Here is a 22566-nt window from a genome sequence, read left to right on the forward strand (position 1 = left end):
GGCATCAAGTTTAAACCAATGAGCATACCTGTTAGATTAAACTATTAAACACTAACAGCATATCTTATTGGTTGTCTATGTAATCATGTTTCAGTGTTTTACGTTCCAAAAACGATATGGATGATAGCTCAGCCGATGTCTGGGATAGCCACGAAGGAAGCGATGACGTCAACAAAGCCGTTATCGTGCCAATAGGAGTCCTGAGTAAAATTCTTGGTACAAAACCCGCAGCAGAGCTCCGAAAAGTGCAGGTAAGAGTTATAGAAAAAACCCTCATAAAAGCTCCGAAAAGCTTAGGTGAACGTTATAGAAAAACTCAAAACATATCTAACAAAAGTGCACGTAAGAGTTATAGAAAAACCTGCACCAAAGCTCCGAAAAGCAAAGGTATAGAGTTATAGAAAAACCCGCAGCATGTCTTTCAATAGCGAGTTTCAAAACAATCGTGTCCTATGGACATGAACTATAGGCTCTAGGAAAGGAAAAATAGAAAAGAATATGTCCGTGTGTTCCGGAAATCCCGGTTATGCATCATAAAAAGAAGGAACTGGTAAAAAGTAAGATGATAGGTTTGCACGCAGGTGTGCTATCGAGTTTCAAATTTATTAATATATGAACGTCGTTGAGCTCTATTTGACTCATTTGCGGCTTTCCTAACTTTCCTGCACAATCAAAACCTGAAAGACCATAGTTTTCCTTCTTTTCCACAACCCAAAAGCATTAATCCACAGATTCTCAGTTTTCCTCAACACCAAATAACCAAACTTCCCGAGCTTCCTGCACCAACAAAGCCCTAATGACATTAGTTTTAGAATAACTTGCACAACAAAAGTGTTACTCTTAATGACCCATACTTTCCCAGCTTTCATTCACAGTTAAAGCCTTAATGGCCATAGTTTCCCTGCTTTCCCGCGTCTTTTAAGACTTGCTGACTATAGTTTTCCCGCTTCCACGAATCAAAAAGTCAAAATAAAGTTTCCCGGCTTTTCCGCACCACCAAAGCCTTAATAACCATAGCTTCACGGCTTTCCCGCATCACCAAGACCTTATTGGCCAGAGCTTCCAGGCTTTCAACCACAACCAAAATCTTAATGGTCACAGTTTTCCTGCTTTCCTTTGCCTCCAAAGCCTTAATAACCAGTTTCACCTAAATCCGCAATACCAAAGTCTCGATGACCATAGTTAGCCGACTTTCCCGCATCACCAAAACCTTAATGACCAGAGCTTCCTGGCTTTCCCGCATCACCAAAGCCTGAATGGCCAGAGCTTTCTGGCTTTCCAGCATCACCAAAGCCTGACTGGCCAGAGCTTCCCGGCTTTCCCGCATCACCAAAGCCTAAATGCCCAGAGCTTCCCGGCTTTCCCGCACCACCAATATCGTATTGACCATAGTTTACCGGCTTTCCCGCACCATTAAAATCTTAATGACCATAGTTTCTCGGATTTCCTCACGTTACCATAGACTTGCTTACGAATGGTTTTCTGGCTTTCCAGAGATACCAAAGCCTTCATAACCATTGTTCTGGAAAAGCACAATCGAACGGAAAAAATCATCAAAACTAACCATACGGGACAAAACACAAAAAGGTTGGCATTACTGCTTACTTTGGTATACAGGACAAAGTATCCGTCAAAAGATTACATATATGTAAAGCTTGACAAATATGTCTTGACTGTGGGATAATAATGTACAGATAGAAATCTTATGAATCAATCATACATTAACTCAGAAAGTAGATTATACATATGACGACTGCCGTACGCACCAGACGTATCGAAAACACAATAGGACGAGAAATATATCGTCAATAACGATCAGCAATCTGATAAACCGGTAGCACTATGGCCTAGGTCATATTAATGGTAGACACCGCAGGGTGGGCCGGGACTTGGATCCAAACAGGTCTGGGGATAATTAAGGTAATCAGGAGTATCAGAAATCAACATTAAGTACCAATTGATGCTCTGAATGTGATTTTAATCGTAAACTACCGACCATTATATTGATATATAGCATTATTACAGTTCTCACCTAACAGATGATCGAATACCAGCATTGCATGATCCCTTAGCTAAGCGACCGACTGGTGCGAAAATGCTATCTGGCGCAATTGCATCAAATTCGAATTACAAGTGATTAAGGTTTAATTTCCAATCGATTTCATGTTAAATATAAACTTATTATACAGCTTCCTTATGTTAAAATATGTAGATTTTAAAGTCCAAATCTATATTTAGATCATAACAGTGATATAGGTTGCTTAGCTAAATATGGGCAATGCCATTTTATTAAAGACGGAAATATCTAAGCAGGGGATGCATCGTGTGTGATGAGAAAAAAATCAATCCAATACAAACATCAGCAGTCAGAAAATAATCTTATTACTTGATTAAAAATAATCAAAGGTAAAACCAATACGTGTCTATAGGACATCCATATCCCCATCTACCGAAATTAAAGCAGGAAGGACCGGAGACCATCCTCGATATTCCAGGGGTTTCGATCACTTACGATCTCTACACCCCTGGACTATCTCATAGTGAAACTGGAGGCAACAGAATAGAACAGGTAATTTAGTCCTTTGATGTACATCAAAAGAGCCGTATAACGGTACACTGTCGTTGACTGTGTGGCTTTGATGTTAGGCGTCGCTCTCTCTGTAATCTTCAAAGGAAATGCTTGCTAGCCAGTGATTGGTCAAACATTTTCAGCTGAGCTGCCTTCATTTCCATTATGAGATAGTCTAAGGGTGTAGACATCGTAAGTGATCGGAACCCCTGGAGTATCGAGAATGACCGGAGACGTGACGGGACAATGCGGACATGGGTAGCACTATACTCATAACCACCAAACACCATCCCCAAATTTAATGACAAGGTAAAAAAAAATTTAAAAAAGTAAATAAATCCATTTATAATTGGATCTATGTCGATGTAGATGTAAGTGTTTATATAAATCATTTTGACTAGGTTATACTACATATATATACCATTGGTTGTAAATCTGTACCAGTTCTCTGTGTAATGAGATTCATAATATTCTGATCACTGGCAGTGTATATCTTATATATAACATGTACTTTTGATGAAAGATGAGTGGAGCAGAGCATATCTAACATACAGAAACAAATAGACATATTCCAGCAATAACGACGATGGGTCCTATGTAACTTTCTCAAAATAAACACTAGAACATGACATATTTAACTTCATTCTTTAGCCTATTAATATTTCCAGAGTTGACCATATGCTCCGGGAGGGCATTTCATACCTCTATAATCCTGTTACTGTATACATTTTTGGTTGTATTTAGACAAAATGGTTTAACTTTATTTCGCGAATAAAATACATGTTTCGCGCCTTAATTATTTTCAAAATATTCGATAATTCGCGAACACATAAATTCACCATTAAAGACTCTAGGCCATGGGCTAGGAGGGTCCCACATGCACCCCCCCCCCCCCCAAACCTCCGAACCAATATTTTTCTGAACCCTTATGACCCACTGAAGTCAGAAAATAATCTTATTACTTGATTAAAAATAATCAAAGGTAAAACCAATACGTGTCTATAGGACATTCGATAATTCGCGAACACATAAATTCACCATTAAAGACTCTAGGCCATGGGCTAGGAGGGTCCCACATGCACCCCCCCCCCCCCCCCCAAACCTCCGAACCAATATTTTTCTGAACCCTTATGACCCACTGATCACAAATCCAAATGTTAACATTGCATAAGTTGGGATGAACTTCTGGTTATGACGTCATCCAGATGGCCGCCATCTCGAATTTCACTAAAAATTGAAAAATAGTCATAACATTAACATTTTTTAACCGAAGTAGACAAATGAGGTATCAAAATGACCACAATAGAACAACAAATACATATCAGGACCAAAAAATCCAATATATGTAGTGATTTCTACGCAGGAAATGAAAAAATCGGATTGAAAGCTCAAAAATGGTGATTTTTCAGCAAATTTTTCATATTTTGTTTGACGCAGCAAAAATGTTTCCCAACAACAATCTATTATTTCAAAAAAAGTTTTCTGACCACTTATCAATCAGTTTAAACAACAAAAACCAATGTTAACATTGTATAGGTTCCGGTTATGACGTCATCAAGATGGCCACCATCTCGAATTTCACTTAAAATGAAAAATAGTCATAACACTGATATTTTTCAACTAATGTAGACAAATGTGGTATCAAAATGACCACAATAGAACGACAAATACATATCAGGACCAAATAATCCAATATGTGTAGTGATTTCGATGTCGATGAGCTCATGTGACACTGCATTACCAGTCTTTTATGACCCATCCACGGCCAGAGTTCATATCAGGAACAACAGGTTCAGGGATGTGGGATCTCTTTCAGATTCTAACATACATGTATCGTACGTATATGCTGTTTCAGACTTCTCCGGCATAATGAAAATTACACCAAATGCACATTCTTCCAATGGTGGATTGGTTCTCCTTAGCACATAACTCCATAATTCGTATGAAGAACTATTCATCACATCCCTGAAGCCGATGTTTCTGATCTTAACTCTGACCATGGATAGTTGACAAGTTAGAACCACGATGGTAACCCGGTAATGTAATGTCACATCAGGTCACCGAGGTCGAAGACGACACTCTGGCGAGAAAGCATGATTACCATTAAGAACTAATGAAAGAAATATGTGACACTGTAGTAACCATCTTATATCTCCTTGCGTTATACACAGGAAATGAACAATGGCTGTGCTCATTCTAAAAGACACAATATGTTTCGAAAAGTGTCATGGTATTTACGGAACTTTAATTTGATACCCTATAGCTATTAGTTAGCGCTTTGCTGTAATAATTCAGTTTGAGAGGTCTAAAAAAATTCTAGTCTACAAAATTTCGAATATGAAAATGGATTATTTTGAAGTCCCACTTAGATATTCAGCCAACTTTAAATTCAAATTTGTTAAGAAATAAATCGTCAATAGCCAATGTTATATTCAGGAAATTCCAAGACACCAGGAAAATGTAGTGTTAGCGGTTTGGAAAAAATAACAATAACATGCCGCATCCGGTGATGTTTTCTAAACCAAATGATGGTATGACAATTCTCTTTTGCATTTCTATATATTTTTGTTGTTGTTGTTTTAACCGATTGATAAGAGGTCAAATAACTGATTGTGAATAATAATTTGTTGTTGGGAAACAATTTTGCTGCGTCAAGCCAAATATGAAAAAATGCTGAAAATTACTATTTTTGAGCTGAAAATATTATTTTTTTCATTTCCTGCGTTCAAATCACTACATATATTGGATTATTTGGTCCTGACATGTATTTGTTGTTCTATTGTGGTCATTTTGATGCCTCATTTGTCTACTTCAGTTGAAAAATGTCAATGTTTTGACTATTTTTCATTTTTCAGTGAAATTCGAGATGGTGACCATCTTGATGACGTCATAACCGGAACTTATACGATGTTAACATTGGTTTTGGTTGTTTTCGTTGCTTACACTGATTGATAAGAGGTCAAAAAACCTATTAGAAATAATAGATTGCTGATGGGAAACATTTTTGCTGCGTCAAACAAAATATGAAAAATTTGCTGTTCAAAAATCACCATTTTTGAGCTTTAAATCCGATTTTTTCATTTCCTGCGTAGAAATCACTACATATATTGGGTTTTTTGGTCCTGATATGTATTTGATGTTCTGTTGTGGTCATTTTGATACCTCATTTGTCTACTTCGGTTGAAAAATGTTAATGTTATGACTATTTTTCAATATTTAGTGAAATTCGAGATGGCGGCCATCTTGATGACGTCATAACCGGAAGTTCATCCCAACTTATGCAATGTTAACATTTGGATTTGTGATCAGTGAGTCATAAGGGTTCAGAAAAATATTGGTTCGGAGGTTTGGGGAGGGGGTGCATGTGGGACCCTCCTAGCCCATGGCCTACTCAGGACTGCTGACTATCGCGCATTTATATACTCTAAACCGACTTTCTTTCGCGGCTATCAAATTTCGCGATTTCAAATTCAAAACAAGTTCGCGAAGATTAACATTCGCGGATTTAAAACTTAAATGGAATTTCTAATCACCATCAATGACGTAGATGTTAATACGCGGATATAAACTTTCGTAAGATCACGAAATTCACGAATATAAATCGCACGTGAAATAAAGCTGATTAACAGTATATGTTTATACAATAACTAGTATAGAATATTTGAATTCGCGTTCGCGCTTTTTCCCAAAACTACACAAACAATTGTATCCCGCAAAAACTAAAGTAGTTTATAGTATGCCTAGCCTCCTTAAATGGTATCAGCTCTTAAACCTTATCAACGGTGTGATACTTCATTATTTGAAGTTGGTCGTTAATTTGTGACTTGATAAACATATTTATTTATTTTAAGAATAACTCAATCAATTGAACTATTGTTGAAAGGGAGTGGTATATAGAGGTTACCGATACAGTTATTGTTTTTCCTTCGAAAATGAACTATTTCCTAGTTTGATAAATAGGATAAATAACAGTTACTTGTTAGGGAACCTTTCTTCATCACATGGCTGTTCCTTTGTGGAACATGCACAGTTGTGAGATAAATGCATTAAAAGTACTTGTTCTTGGAGCAATCATATTTTGGTAAAAATTCTAGACCTACTTTTAAACAAATCAGCTGATTGGAAAAAAAATCTTCGGCAGAAAGCGATATTTGTTTCCATCCCTGTACACCATGCCTGTTCACCAACTTTGACGCCTTGCTTCAGCAGAACGTTGAAATGATTTTATGTAATAGTGACGTCACAATAGAGTCACGCCCAATTCGCGCCACTTCGATAATGCTCGGGGCAGCTGACACTATTGTAAATAGTTCCTATGTATGTAGCCAATCAGAAGTTAGTATTTTTTTCACATAATGTACTAATAATATTGTTTTATTTATATCTTTTCAGAGAAGCCATCCTGATATATGGTTGGACTACGACTCAGGCAGAGAGTGATAGAACGATGCGGAGAACGATTGAAAAGCCTTCATTGGCTTAAATGTGCTTTTCAAAGTCTATCTTTTTCAAAACCTATTTTCCTACTACTATTTCTTTATCAACACAAAGACTAAGATGTAAATTATATATTTCCTTTTAAATAATATTTTCTTATCTATATCTTTATTTCAGTATATGAAAGGAAAACGTTTTCACATTCATTACACTACTGAGAGAAATTCGCTTTATAAATGTACGAAACATCTACGAATATATTATGTATGCATGTAAAACGATACTTTGTAACATTGAAATATACATATTAATGTACAAGTGTATACCTAGATAGAAACAAAACAACACAATTCAGCTTTAATAACAGTATCCTGTTGATTCGGAAATGGAACATAGGGAGAGACGTGCTTGTATTAAAAGTGTGGCCAATTGTTACAAAGATTGAATAAAGAAATCAGGACTTGTTCTCCTATAAAAAAACTTAAGTATATTTAATTTCTAAAATCAAATCATGCATCTTCAATTCTCCAGGGGTTATTATCACTGACATTATAGCCACCCCTGTCTATCTCATAGCACCAGAAGACACAGATTATTTGATCTTTTTGCGTGCAATCCAAAGGAATTGTATAACGGTAAACTGTGGTTGTCTGTGTGGCTTTGAAGTTGAGCGTCGCTCACTCTCTACAATCCTCAAAGGAATTCTCTGTAAGGTTGTAATTAGTCAGTTAATTTCTCCTGAAATGGCTCCAGTTTTCCCATGAGATAGCCCAGGTGTGGATATTGCGCCCGTGATAGTAGCCCCAGGAGCATCGAGGATATACTCGTTGAGTTCAAAACTCTTGAACTCTACGTATTATGTTTGAATTGTATACCCTTTGATATCAAATTCCCAGGTAAACCTGCTTAACATCGTTTTATGCAGTTATTGTCCTCACCTGAAATCTAATCGTATTTTCATAATTTCAAAAAACAACAATATTTCATCTCAAATGTGGTTGTCAATAGTGAAAAAAAATCATTATTTCACCTGAAAAAAAGTCATTATAGGTACTTTAATGTACAGGTAATTTTATAGGTAGTTTTTATTAATTTAAGTGTCACATCATGTCGATATCCTAAGAATAACACCACTTTAGAAGTTAACCTACACAACGAAGGCTGTGAATTAAATTTAATCATATATTGCTTATCCTTTGTCCCAGGTGGAAATCCAACCGTCGTTTATAAATAAGTCATAAATATTTTCATGAGGACTTGTAGCATGAGTTTGGGGTGATAGATTAGTTGTGCAATTGTATAACACATACTTAAAGGCCCATTACCTTTCTAGAGCAAAATATAAAGGTTTCTTAGAAAACATTAATAACACCAGAAAATGCATACCGATGACCTAAAATAAGGTTACGACACCAAACATATGCAAGATTGCCTGCGATATATATGAAAACAGTGGAGAGTCAATTCGCTGTTTTGCCGTCTGTCGCAGTGATAGTCAACTACCGCGCGGTATTTAGGACGACGGCGGGAAACATAATACGACCCGCGTTATGAAAATAAACATTTCATTCATTTTAATCAAATCGTTCAGAAGGTGATGATAAATGTAGTATTAATGGTAAGTTAATAATTTTTAGGACTCTACAAAATTATCGATCTTATTTTACATTCCAATTTTAAAAATTAAAAGCCGTTTCGGAAAGGTAGTGGGCCTTTAAAGCAACATTTCACATGAAAAAAACAACTTTACTTTACAAAAAACATTTGTTATTAGCGGTACCTTAATTACTTTTATAAAGTGCGGTATTTAAAGCGATTAAATTAGCGAGTTTCTTTTTTCGCGTTTTTCCACTTGAGTAATATTCGTGGTGGGTAAATTCCGTGGTTCATGTAATTTATGAATTATACGATACTACTGTTATGATATACATCACTAAACTTAATATTTAACTGGTGTCTAGAATTCGCGGATCTTAGTTAACACGCGAATCTCGCGAAACTAAACTGCCCGCGAACTTTAGCCATTATACAGTATATATAATATTACAAAACAAACCGATCTCTCCAACTCATGTTACAGTACAAGCCCCTGTGGTTATATTACCTCCCGAATCTTAAATACCATAAATAACGTCGGGGTTTCGCACCATTCTCGGCGTATGAAGAAAAGGAATTTGCCAATCAGAGTCATATTTATTAAAAAAAAACAAATAAAAAATAATTATAAATGTTTAAAAGCACCGCAATGAGATAAGATAGTCCAATGATTATTAAAGACGTTCATGGTTTCTATATTATATACATTATATGATATCACGCATTAACATTTAAATGGGTGTATTTTACATAAGCACCCTCGAGACTCCAGTTGTTACTATCACTGTCGTTATATATCCGTACCTTGACATTGTCATTGTGACGCTGAAGGTATTTTAGGAGACAATAGCTGAACAATCACGGGTCATCAAAGACAATGGAGCCACGCCCAACTTACAAAATTAAAATAGTGGGCCTAACTACCCTGTCCTATCATATAATTTGTCGTACACAGAGCCTTCAGGTTTGATATGACATAGTATAGGAGTGGATATAACAATCGTAGCCGTCATAGATCGAAGATGTATAAACAACAACAATAGATGTTGACTACGACAACAACAATAACAACTGTTGATGACAACCACGACAACAGAAAAAACAACAGTTGATGACGATCACGACAACAACAATAACAAAAGTTGATGACGACCACGACGACAACAACAATAATAACAGTTGATGACGACAACAACGACAACAACAAAAACAGCTGATGACGACAACAACAACAGGTACAACAGATGATGACGACAGCAACAAATGCACAAAGGAAGACATTAAAAAAACGCCCTACAACATGACGACTACGACAACAACATATACAACAGTTGATGACGACAACAACAACAACAACAACAGTTGATGACGACAACGACGACAACAGATACAACAGTTGATGACGACTATGACAATAATAACAATAACAAAAAGTGATGACGACTACGACAACAACAATAACAACAGCTGCTGATGACGACAACAACAACAACAACAGCTGCTGATGACGATGACGACAACAACAACAACAACAACAACAGCTGATGACAACTACAACAACAGATATAACAACTGATGAAGACATCAAATACACAGGAAGATAATAAACGATTTAGAAAAGATATGCTGAAGATGCATAAACTGTCGCACATCAAGTGTAGATGGACTTGCTGATAGATCAATATAATTTAAATCTTAAATTTGTCGCTCTCCGTAGATCGTGCGCTCCCAGAATTATTATATAAAGTATATAGTTTGAAACCCAAACTAGACATACATGGATGGGTAAGCGGAGGCCGAGTCGTGCTTTTAAATTACAATCAGAACTGTGTGTTATCATGTGCTAGTGCGGCTTTTAGAAATTGAATAGGTCGATAAGGATAAGAGTTATGGCTATATGACGGCAAATGATCAATACATACATGTGTATTTTGGCCACATTATGCCAAATCTACTTAGTTTTGTAGAGAAGTAATTTAGCATTTTCATTAAATACCTAACGGCATTCCCGTAGCATTAGATTCTAGATTTTTTTTTCTCCTATTTTCCCTTACCTGTGATGAACTATTTCTGAATATATGAGTATATTTTGCACACTTCACTCCCCTGAACATTACGCACAACTGAATTGCGAGTAAAACAATAAATTACATTTATTCAATGTAATATAAATTGCTAAAAATAATGGGAAAATAAGAATCTAGTGATGGCCATCAAGACGGGTAAAATTATTTATAATATTAATTCATTGTTAAATTCAATTAAATGGTTACCATGGTGGACAGTGTTTAGACTTTGTGCCACATACAGGAAGCTCAAACTATACTGCAATTGCGCATCTGAACCGTGAAGCCCATTCGGACATGCAATAACACTTCTTTTTTAAAGCAGTGATGAATTTGTTTTTGCTATTTTAAACATTTTTATCTAAAATGATTCGTGACACTTTGTGATTTTCAGAAGTATGTCTCGATCAACATAATGACAATATGATGGAGTTGAAATCGCATTCCATACAAAATATATACTTCAATTTTTGTGGGTTCCCTTGACCGCAATTCATCACTTATGCCTGATTTCAGAGTTGAATAGGTCAACATTTTGTTTACAACGGTAACGCAAAAACAATTAATACTGTTATTATTATAACAGAATTGTAGAATTATAAATTGTTATATTGATAATGGTAAAACAATATTTTCCTTCTATTGTTTTCCAATGGGGCTTTATGGTTTTTTCAACAACATCTGCATTTTGAATACATCAATGTACACTAAAACCTAAAGTCTACTGTGCGGTAAAATAAATAAACAAGGTTAAAACCAGCAAGCCAAGCAGTGATTTAAATACATAATATGTATAACCGCCAGATTTTGACGTTCTGTCAATAATATATAGTGCATTATACATATATAAAAAACACCCCTATATACTATATAAAAATCAGTATATAGGGGCATTTTTCATATATGTATACTATATATTATTGACAGAACGTCAAACTCCTGTGGTATTACTTAGAGATGTTCAATCGCCGACAAACTATAAACGATAAAGAAGGCTGCTCTACAATAGTAAATTACAACGTCATATCCAAGGAATGAAAGACAAAATGACACATTATAACCATTACACATAAGCAATAACCATTAGGCTGGGGTAAAGTTTGTCCAGAGACTTGGTCACCGAGTGATGTAGCTTTCGCTGAAAGATGTTCCGCTGGTGTCGGAACATCAACGATACCCATCCTTTGAACAATCATTGGTGTTTAATCGTATATATATATGTCTAATTAACACAAAAGTAATATAACATAATTGACTTTGCTTTTGGTGCATGCGCAATCGTGCTTCATTCCATATAGAACATAGTCTCATGGATTTTTTTTTCGGGATGCAATTACTGTAATTATTATAGATACCTTTATATTCAAGTAAAATAAGAAGCTGACACTTTTCAATGGTGATAATAGTGTTAAGTAAGAAACCTTTGGTACTGAACAAATAGAGTAATTCATCTGCTCCAGACCTGTTTTAATAGGTAAAAATTACCATTCATCGGCGATGTAGCATCTTTGATGTGACATATAAGGCTTGTTTACAAAGTAGCACATCACAAACAAGGTATCTTTCAGTGCAAGAATTTTGTGTTTTTACTAATGTTTATAACGTATTCCTCACGTTTGTCCATGCCTTTGAATGATTTTTGGATTTTATAATTCATTACAGCTGATGGATTCAAATTGATTACCGAAAACAACCGGGGTCATCTATTTATACAACAAATCATTAAAAAATGGATAATGTTTTGAACAGAAAAAAGTTAAATGCAGTATGTTAAAGCAACATTTACAAAACAATGCACCGATTTTCGCTACGTTTAATTAATACCAATGATTTTTCTATCATGAAGATATATCGTATCCGCCTACATTGAATAACCTCAGAAAAATACTATCAAAAAGACAAAAACAAAACACAATCTCCTTTCCGTGGGAAAAACTATTCCACGAATCATTGATTAAATCAGGAATCTTCGATATCTTCGTTCATGAAAAGCCCTTGAGGAAAAAATCTTGACTTTTGATTAGGTTAAGTCGTGGCCCTGGAGAGTATCAGACTTTGAAGGACTCATCCATCGATTAATTACTGATTCTTTCACGCGTTTTTATTTCCTATTTGTCTCAATACTTTGTATTTTAGATGTTGTTGTTTCCAATTGCGCTGACGCAACAATGGGAAGCCATTGCATATATCACGGCCGCTAATAACTGCATAGCTCGTGCAGACATCTGCTATATCTAAACGCTGACATGAGAAACACTCGTACGATATGATCAATATCTTTGTTTTTGTCATTCTGCATTTTACATAGTTATCTCCCTTGCGGATAGGTATTGATTGTTACGTCATGTCTTTGTGAGCATAATGTGATATTTACCAAAGAAAACGACATAATTTGTGCTCACAAAGTGATAACGTCACAATCAAAACCTAACCAGAAGGGAGATAACTTTTTTATATGCAAAGATGGGATAATGTATTGGGGGACATTTTTGTTAATACATATATATATATATATATAATTTTTACTCCGAATTTCGACATAATTTCGTCTAAAAAAGTTAAGATAATGGTAGAAAAATTGAAAAAACCTAACAAAATCAAACAAAAAACAAACGGCAAAACCATAAAAAAGATCCCCAAAAATTTGAGCTAGTGGTAGAAATTGAAAAGAAAATGTCGATTAAAAATATTAATTAATTGCTGGAGTAAGAAGATGGTGTGTATTTGAACTCATTTTACTCGTTCTCTGTGAACATCCTTTAGCGAAACTCATACCAACCCTGGAAAATTAAGTACAAAGTCGTGAGAACTTCATCGTTAAAACTGTACTATGAATGAAGGAAATGTTGAAAATTATGATGCCACATTTCTTCATTCTTACGGCTTACTTAATGATATCGACACATTTAAGTCAGCATGTCCAAACATAATAGTACGTGTCGACATTAATGGAAGAATATGTCGATTTACTAAAGTGCTTGCCGACATAATATTGTAGATCCATGATAATTATGTAGGAAGCTCGAAACTCGGCTATTAATGATGTTATTGTTGAAATGTGACAACTTATGTCGACTAGTTAAATGGATGTGATTTTAATGGGATACATTCAGCGATTTAACGAAACGGTTAACTATATCCGCTGTAGTTCGGTATGTGTCATGTATAAAGACTTTGAAAGAAAATGCTAACATATTCAACATAAAAGAGTAATATACTAATGATTACTTACGTCAAAATATCTTTCATACACACTACGGAATGATGCGGAGCATGAACGTGGTACCTTTGTGTATAGTATTCTGTAATCAGTCCGGGTCGAATTAGTGTCATATCAGGACACATACCATTTCTTCACTCTGGACTATCTCATAGTAAAACTGAAAGCAGCTCAGGGGAACAAATCTGAACCAATCACAGGCCTGCAAAAAATCTTTAAAGACTACAGAGAGAGCAACACCCAATTCAAAGCCATATCAGTCAACCAGAGTGTACCGTTATACGACTCTTTTGGTGTACATCAAAGAACTCAATTACATGTGCTGTTCTGTTGCCTCCTGTTTTACTATGAGATAGGCCAAGGGTGTAGAGATTGTATGTGATCGGAACCCCTGGAGTATCGAAGATGGAGGACTTAATAAGAACCCACAATTCACCTGAATGTATGTGAGACATTCTACAGAAATGTCTCACTGCCTTTCATACGATAGATAACGCTATATTCTTACCGTCTTGGTGTACTGTAAATCAAGACTTGCTTGTGCGACGACTTGGGTTCGTATTTTACAGCTTAACGACTATTCAAGGTGATTTTATTTCACGATTTATAACTATTTTGTTCTGCTTTACCTATCTATAAATAGAACTATTTCGCGCCAATTAATTTTCACGATAAAAGCTAAATTTCAAACATGACATTGTGTCGATTTCATGAGCAATGAGTGTCGTTGCTTACATTTCCAGTGACATCAAGTTTCTTTGATGAACACAGAAATCCCACACACGTATGATTTCCTTACAAATTAAAAAGGAGTGATTTTGTGTTTCCTTCTTTGGTTGCAACGGCACATTAGTCCAGAGGCTTAAGTCCCATTTTGGCCGAATCGTGCACTTTGTGATACAAGTATGAAATTCGGTACACCATTACTATGACCTAATAAAAGGTATTTGAGAATGGAACCCCAAGCACATTTTGCTCCTGACGGCCATGGCGGCCATTTTTCAAAATGCGATTTATAAGCATACAGCCAAAAGACACAGAAATCACATCTAACCCGAAAACATACCGACAACAGCCACGTCAGTTGTTTCGCTTCATTCATGCTAAGCGCTGAGAAAGAACAGGGAAGTACCACTTTAACTGACTATGGTGTGTCTCGACCAGGGGACAGACACGGGGCCTTCCTCCTCATATTCTTTACTCAGGGCCAAGAGTGTGGCGATGTCAAGAGAGACTTTAGGAAGAAGAAACAATATATTTGTCCTTTAGGCAAGGGTATTGCGATATTTAGCATATACGATAGGGCCCTTTAGTTTGTCAAATTAATGTTACTATCTTATGAATTCATTTTCAAGTAAAGAGGTATAATGTGTAAACAATATTCGATCTGAAATATAATATAATTACATAATAATAACAGAAAGAAGGAACCAGCTTCTACACTAGATCTAGAAAATGGTGGTCTGCATAAAATTGTTATTCCAATTTCATTAATAGGGTAAGCGTTAAAGTTAATCGAAAGCAAAAAAATATCCTTAGTATCTCACGGCAAATGTGTTTAAAATTGTACCAATAAAAATAACATATTATTAATAAATACCTGTACTGTAGGTAGAGTGTGGAAGTGATCTTAAAAGAAGACTTAATTTGGGATCTTATCGTTTTTCATAACGTCTCCCCAGACACCACCTCACCATTTGCTTTGAGGTGAGCATTCGTCTCGTTTTAGGGAAGGCTCTGGTTTCTGTCTCCTGGTCGAGGCACTCTATTGTCTACAAAGATGATAGTTTCGTGTGCTGCTAAGCGCTTTGCATTAAGGAAAAAGAACAAACTTGACACAGTTTTGATGAATATATCACAACACAAACAAACCCACACAAACTATGATTCTATGTAATTAGTTTTCAATATATTTGAAAATTCTGGTATCCGTTTCATGAAAATGTAATAAATTTATTTTTGTTTTCAGAAAAATCACAGTGGCTATGTGATATACCTTCTTACCTAGAATTATCCAAACACTAACTTCAAATGCCTTATAGTATACGAGAAAATGTCCAGATAAGATAATACACTAAATGATAACATTGCAAATAAATGGACCAAAAGAAGAACACTTTTAACTCCCTCCCTCGGGTATTCCCTGTCGATGCCCAAGTGATTCTCTTGTCTACAAATATAATTTTAATCATAACTTAGCCATACTTTGAAAATTTCTTCAAAATGTTTAAAGATAAAAAATAAATATGTCCGACAGCTTTTATCAATTATTAACATTTGCATTTGTATTAAGTAACCCGGAAAATTTAGGTATAGATACAACAACAATGACTCTCTATGAAGTAGCTTTCAGGGTATTAAGTTTTATTTTTATCTACGGCGACCATTTCGAAAAACAAGACGGCTGACAACAGCTTTTACCAATTACTAACGTTCATATTTGTATTCAGTAACCCTATAAATGATATATATAAATATAGGATTAGAACGAAAACTAGAATTCTATATCAATGGGTTATTGCTACCCCGCTTGAGGCGTAGCAGTTAGAATCGTATGCAAATCACGCTGTCTTGCAGGATAGCCATGTAGCAAGAACGCTTGAATCAGGCGGATGTTCGGTGTGTTACAAGCAATGCCTGCTGAAATAATATTGATAACCCGAATGACTGTTAAAGTCTGGCGAATTTTCCAGCAAGTTATCAGTCATTTAATGATTTCCAATGAATTCTCACTACAAATATACTACGACAATAAATACATTTAATTTCATAAGCAATCCACGCCATTTTACAGGAGGGTCGTGTAAGCAAGAACACTTGAACAAGCATCGCCTTTTTTGGAAATAATATTAAAATCAATTACGGTAACACACTTGAATCTGTCCGGATTCGGACGGTTTTTTTCCTGTTAAAGCATCGTCACACAGTACTTGCATCCGTTTCGATTTTAGTGTAGAACAAACATTCGTGGTAAAAGTATTCTGAATAAGGATTTTCTAGAAACTAATTAGGCATTCTAAATGAAATCTGGTTCCATTTACAGATGGAATAGATATATCTGTAGTAGTGAGATCCAATCTCCTACCAATTTTTTTTCATATTCAACTGAAAACAAAATGCTCATTTGTTGTCAGACTCTCATACATATTCCAAAGGGATGGGTCATTGTGCATAAGCACAGGGACTTTTTGGCCTAATATCTCATGGTGTGTATGTATGTTTGTCTGTCAATAAATGAGCATGATTCTTATCCCTATCCAAAAACTACAATCATTAGGAATATGAAATCCAAATAACTAAACTTGTTCTGAAACATTTTCTATTAAAACTAAAATTGGAGTTATCCCCCTTTAATTAGTAATTATTCATATCAATTTATTGTATATATAAATATATGTATTAATGAATTGCAGAATTAATTCATGTATATACTTTAAAATATGATCTGGAGAGGACTTAAATAGGAGTAGCCTGATGTCCAATCCTATTTTTGTACATAATATCAATAAAATATTGTTGAAATTGAAAAATCTGTTGTAGTATACCATGTTCGAGACAATATTTCTATATTTAGATCACCATCGTGTAACAATAATAACCAGACAATGCGTAGATGTAAATTAACGGGACATGGAACATACTAAAATGCACAAATTATTCGCTCAGTATTCGCTCAGTTGACATATCATTGGTAAGCTGTAAGCTGAGGCTTGCTTGTGGAGATGTATTAAAGTTTCTTCAAACAATGACATAGTGTACTCCTAACGCGGAATATGGACTTCCGGTTGCTTAAAATGATATATATATATATGGTCATTTCATTTATGCTGAAATCCATTTCCGTTGATAATGGAACAATGAAATGGCTTTCAACAGAATTATTAAAACTGCAAAACGATATCGTCATACCATTGTTTAATTTCCATCTTCTGTCCAGTCAAAGCGTTAAGCTTCCGCATAGCCAACTAAGCTTTTTGGAAAGTTAATACTTATCAGATATTAGAATTTAAACATTTATATGTTGGCCATTTTGAAAACCAAGATGCCGTCAGCATTAAGATCGGATTGGGGTCCCGTTCTCAAATAACTTGTATTAGGTCATAGTAATGGTGTACCAGATTTAATACTTGTATCACAAAGTGCACGATTTTATGGTTATCATGAACATTTTACTGAAAACTGTTTACAGTTGACGATTTTTTTTTAAATTAACAGAAATTCATGAATTATGGTAATAAGCCCAAAAGAAATACGGTAAGTCATGAAAATGTACGGTAACCAGTAACGGTGAGGATCTCTACCACTCGACAGCTATTATTTGATGATTATTAACCAGCTTTCTTCCGCGCCTACATGTACTTTTCGCGATTTTCAATTCAAATTATGTCGTCTCAGATTAAAGGTCACCTATAGATACCTTTCTTGAACAAGTTTTGCTTTTTAAAATGACGATGTATTACGAGATTGATTAGGATTACAAAAGTTATTAACCTACCGCTAATACTTATCATCACTTTCAGAACAATTTAATTAAAATTAGAAGCACAAACTTTTCAATGATGGAAATGGTGCAAAGTACCTAGTGACTTTTGTAACTGAAGACAGATACTGATTCGTCTCGTACTTTTATGATAGAGAAAAATACCATTTGTCAGCGGTGTAGCATCTTTAAATAAGCAGATATCAAATTATTAACTGCTATGCAATAGGGAATGTCTATATAAATGTGACATAATTGGACAATTCCAAGGAGCAGACACCTGAAATTATCAGCATCACTGAAGTAGGACCTAGTTATTTTAACACGATTGTATTTCAATTTTTAAAGTATTAATGAACAACCTTAGGATATCTAAGAAGAGCCGTCTTCTCTCACTTCAATGCACCTGTCGACAAATTAAAGGTTAGGATTTACCATTCTCTATATTCCAATTATTTAATACATGTCTCCAACAAAACAGAGATCTTCTCAAGACATTATGTTTGAAGCATGCAGACTTTTGCTATGCCGTTAAGCTTACAACATACATAGCAATTTTCCGGTGATAATAACCAGTGACTCTTTTTTTCTTCTCGTTAATTATATAAGCGAACCAACTATTTCCAAGATCTTTAATCCAGCTATATATGGCTACTACACTTAAAATGAGGAAATAATGATAATTAAGCACGGTTAGACGGGTCACAGGTTTATGACGCGCAAATAAAAAAATACTGAAAGGTTGTTTACTTAGTCCTATATCCCATTTCCAGAAAATGCTAAAAATATCCAGATCGGATGATTTTTGTGGTGTTCAGAGCATTTTAAAATTAATTAACCCCATTTTCTGGAAATGGGATATAGGGATAAGTAAACAAGCTTTCAGTATTTTTATATATACATTTTTTTACGCGTGGTAAACCTGTTGACGGGTTAAAGAAAATAGAAAAAGTTTTATCTGATATTTACAATAATTTATGTAAGAAAATATTTTTTCTTTTATCAGATTCTTTGTCATTTGCTATATAATGCTTGTTTTCTATGCTTAGTCATTGTCAACTTCTGAGGAGTTCCGATGCATCGAGACGCGATTCATTGCCGCCAATATTGGCATTACGTCAGTTCAGCGTTTATTGCGCTTCCTCATTCAGGGACCCAAATTTACGTCATTTTATCACCTGCTAAAATCAGTGTTCTATACCAACATAATTATTCTGCGTGATATGGTATCATTGATGATATTTTGTATGACTCCATATTTTGATAGACAATAAAGATAAACAAAATGATTCCGTTGAAGTAAGGATATCATTATATTCTACCATGACAGAAACACTTACAGATTTGTTTTGCATGTTTAACGTCATTTTCATAACCAATGTCATGCAGAAAAGCTGAAGTATCAGGAGTAAAACCTGGCAAGTGATCCACGTGGTTTTTGAACTCGGTATTCAGAAATGGACATATAACATGTGGCAATATGTTGGAACATTTTAGCCACTCGGCCAACGCGGCCCCAAACTTGATAGAAAAGGAAAACAAACAGAATGTGTGGAATTAAGGCAAGATTAATACAAACTCTTTCTCCTTCTGCACGGATATTTCTGGCAAATTTTGGTCACAATCTATATGCAGAACTACATATATATGACCAATAGCGATTTAAAGGAAAGCGCATAAAATGAGGAATGACGGACACTGGTTCATGGTAAAGGAATAGGATCTTCTTCCGGTTATACATATAGCATACTTTAGATATACTTTTTTCCGGCATATTCAACAGTTAGCGCAATGATGGATGATCCCAACACACTGACGTTAGAATAACCAACAGTAGTTTTAAATTAGAACATATGTACTTTCTGGGTTGATATAGCCATTCACCCTTGCAGACTCATTTGAAATCTTCCAAAACCAAATTTGGAACAGTCCAGGGATGAATGAGTAAATGAAAATGTTGAGGACAAGATAAAAGAACTATGAAGCATATGATATATATTACAAGTGCATGCATAAATGTTACGAAATTATTTGTTGGTGACCTGATTCATGTTTAGTCAATACTAAACCAAACATGAAGTATTCTGTATTAACGTATTACAGAGTTATCTGCCTTTGCGGGTAAGTATTGATTATGCCGTCATGTGTTTGCGAGCGTCACATCATACTTTTCGGAGAAAACGACGTGAATTGCGCTCACAAAATAATGACGTAACAATCGATTACTACCCGCAAGGGAGCTAACTCCGTAATGCGCAAAGACGGAATAACAATCACCACCACAACGGAACAGGTGCCTGGTTCAATTAAAATGGCATAAACTTTATCACGACAAAAAAAATTAAAACAAGATAAATTCTTGCCCTGGAGTATCCAGGGAGTTCATCAGAGCATTATTGTAATATTTTTATTGGTGATTCCAATTTTGATTTTGAATTAGCTGTTAAATCAACAGGACTCAATAATGCATCATTTTCAACTAAAATTTAATTAACACATAAATCCTTATTATTCACAGGGACCTGTGTAACAAAATAAGGCTCTGACGTAACGCGTTCAAGTGATTTTGGGGATTTTTAATTATCATTTTATTTACCAAATGACTATATGACTGGTAAATCCGTGTAACGCATTGTGGATCCACATATCGTAAACCATTCGTGATTTAAATGTCCATTCGATTAATGTCAACTAGTAATATTAACTTTAAATTGTATATTTTGCTTTCGGCTGGCTTTCAGTAAGGGTAACCTAACAGGCTAAAGGGACTTATGTGTGGAAAACTTAAGAGAACAGAACTATCAAGGTTTATTTATTCTTTATTAACGTTAAAAGGAAAATGGTCAAGATGTACAAGTGTCACTGCAACGTGGCAATTCGACAAGTCGCATTATTTCAATTAATATATGTTAGCCTCGGTCACCAGAAAGCGAGTCTTAGGGAGAGCGCGCGGCTTGACAATATCAAACTGCTCTCTCTATTTCTCACACTGTTTGTAGATGTACTGACATTTTATTAAAACACGAGACAGAATTTTGAATCTGACTTCTATCTTATGTAAACGACGCTCTGTTACATGAGGTTGATTTGGCGCTTGTGACCAGGATTAAAAGAAGAAGAAAAACAACCACACAAACAAACACACAACAGAAGTGTTATTACAGAACACAGATTACCAACGACAATCTGCCTTACCATATATACGACACAAACCTTCACTATCTACCAGTCAACGATAAAAAACACTATACGATCACAACAATTTCGTCTTTATGCGACGGCAGCTATACAGGAGCGACACTAGACATACCTTCCAACCACATCCGGACTCATCTTCCCAGACAGAAGCAATAAAGGAGTGACACAAGACATACTTTTCAACCACACCCGGATTCGTTTTCCTTGTACCTGCTAAACATCTTGGGCCAAGTGCCTGTTACGTTAACTTGCCTCATCTCAAATAATGGCCGAACTAGAAATAGGTGCATTAATAAGGGGGATGCCGTTTGACATCAGAAACATGGGAACAGCGATTTCCGTTCTTTCAGAGTCTAGCCCAATTTGTCACCCCATTTAATGGTGATCGAAGAAAATATAGGGGTGGGGATATACTTCTACTGTTATTGTAGATTAAAAACAGATAAACACTGGTTGGCCAAATTGAGATATGGTAGAGTGAACGTTAAGGCTGTACCCAGCTACGAGATAGCAGTTGGCGACGGTCGGGGTACACTTTAAGGGGAGACCATTAATCCAAGAGTTCCTTTCATCGCCAAGGAACCACCTGAGCCATCGAAGACCACTTCTTCCATATACCCGTCGACTTTCGACTAGGAGTTGCTGATGAGACCGTGTCAGCTATTTCGGAGAATCTTATTTGCAATTGTTGTTTTAATTCTGCCCAATTTCCGTTAGGACTTTCTGTTAAATGTATCTGTAAGGAACGCCAAGAATTTTACTCGGTCAATATGGGTCTGGTAAATGGCTGCGTACCTTTCTATGGATTTCACCCATTCCCTATATTTTCTTCGATCACCATCAAAGGGGATGACAAATTGGGCTAGACTCTGAACGGAAATCGCTGTTCCCATGTTTCTGATGTCAAACGACATTCCCCTTATTAATGCACCTATTTCTGATTCGGCCATTATTTGAGATGAGGCAAGTTAACGTAAAAGGCACTTACCCCTAGATGTTT

The 22566-nt window shown here is 35.5% G+C and overlaps 1 protein-coding gene across 1 annotated transcript in view; it reads left to right on the top strand.

The window, feature by feature from the left end:
* Window positions 1-7460, top strand: part of LOC138328935 (uncharacterized) — a 32255-nt gene extending 24795 nt beyond the window's left edge. The window contains exons 4-5 of the mRNA XM_069275643.1: window positions 95-251; window positions 6962-7460. Coding sequence (XP_069131744.1) covers window positions 95-251; window positions 6962-7009 — 205 coding nt within the window. The 3' untranslated portion in view covers window positions 7010-7460. The remainder of the gene's footprint in view (window positions 1-94; window positions 252-6961) is intronic.
* Window positions 7461-22566: the final 15106 nt, after the last annotated feature.

The sequence above is a fragment of the Argopecten irradians genome, chromosome 8 (genome assembly GCF_041381155.1).
Source record: "Argopecten irradians isolate NY chromosome 8, Ai_NY, whole genome shotgun sequence".
Lineage (NCBI taxonomy): Eukaryota > Metazoa > Mollusca > Bivalvia > Pectinida > Pectinidae > Argopecten > Argopecten irradians.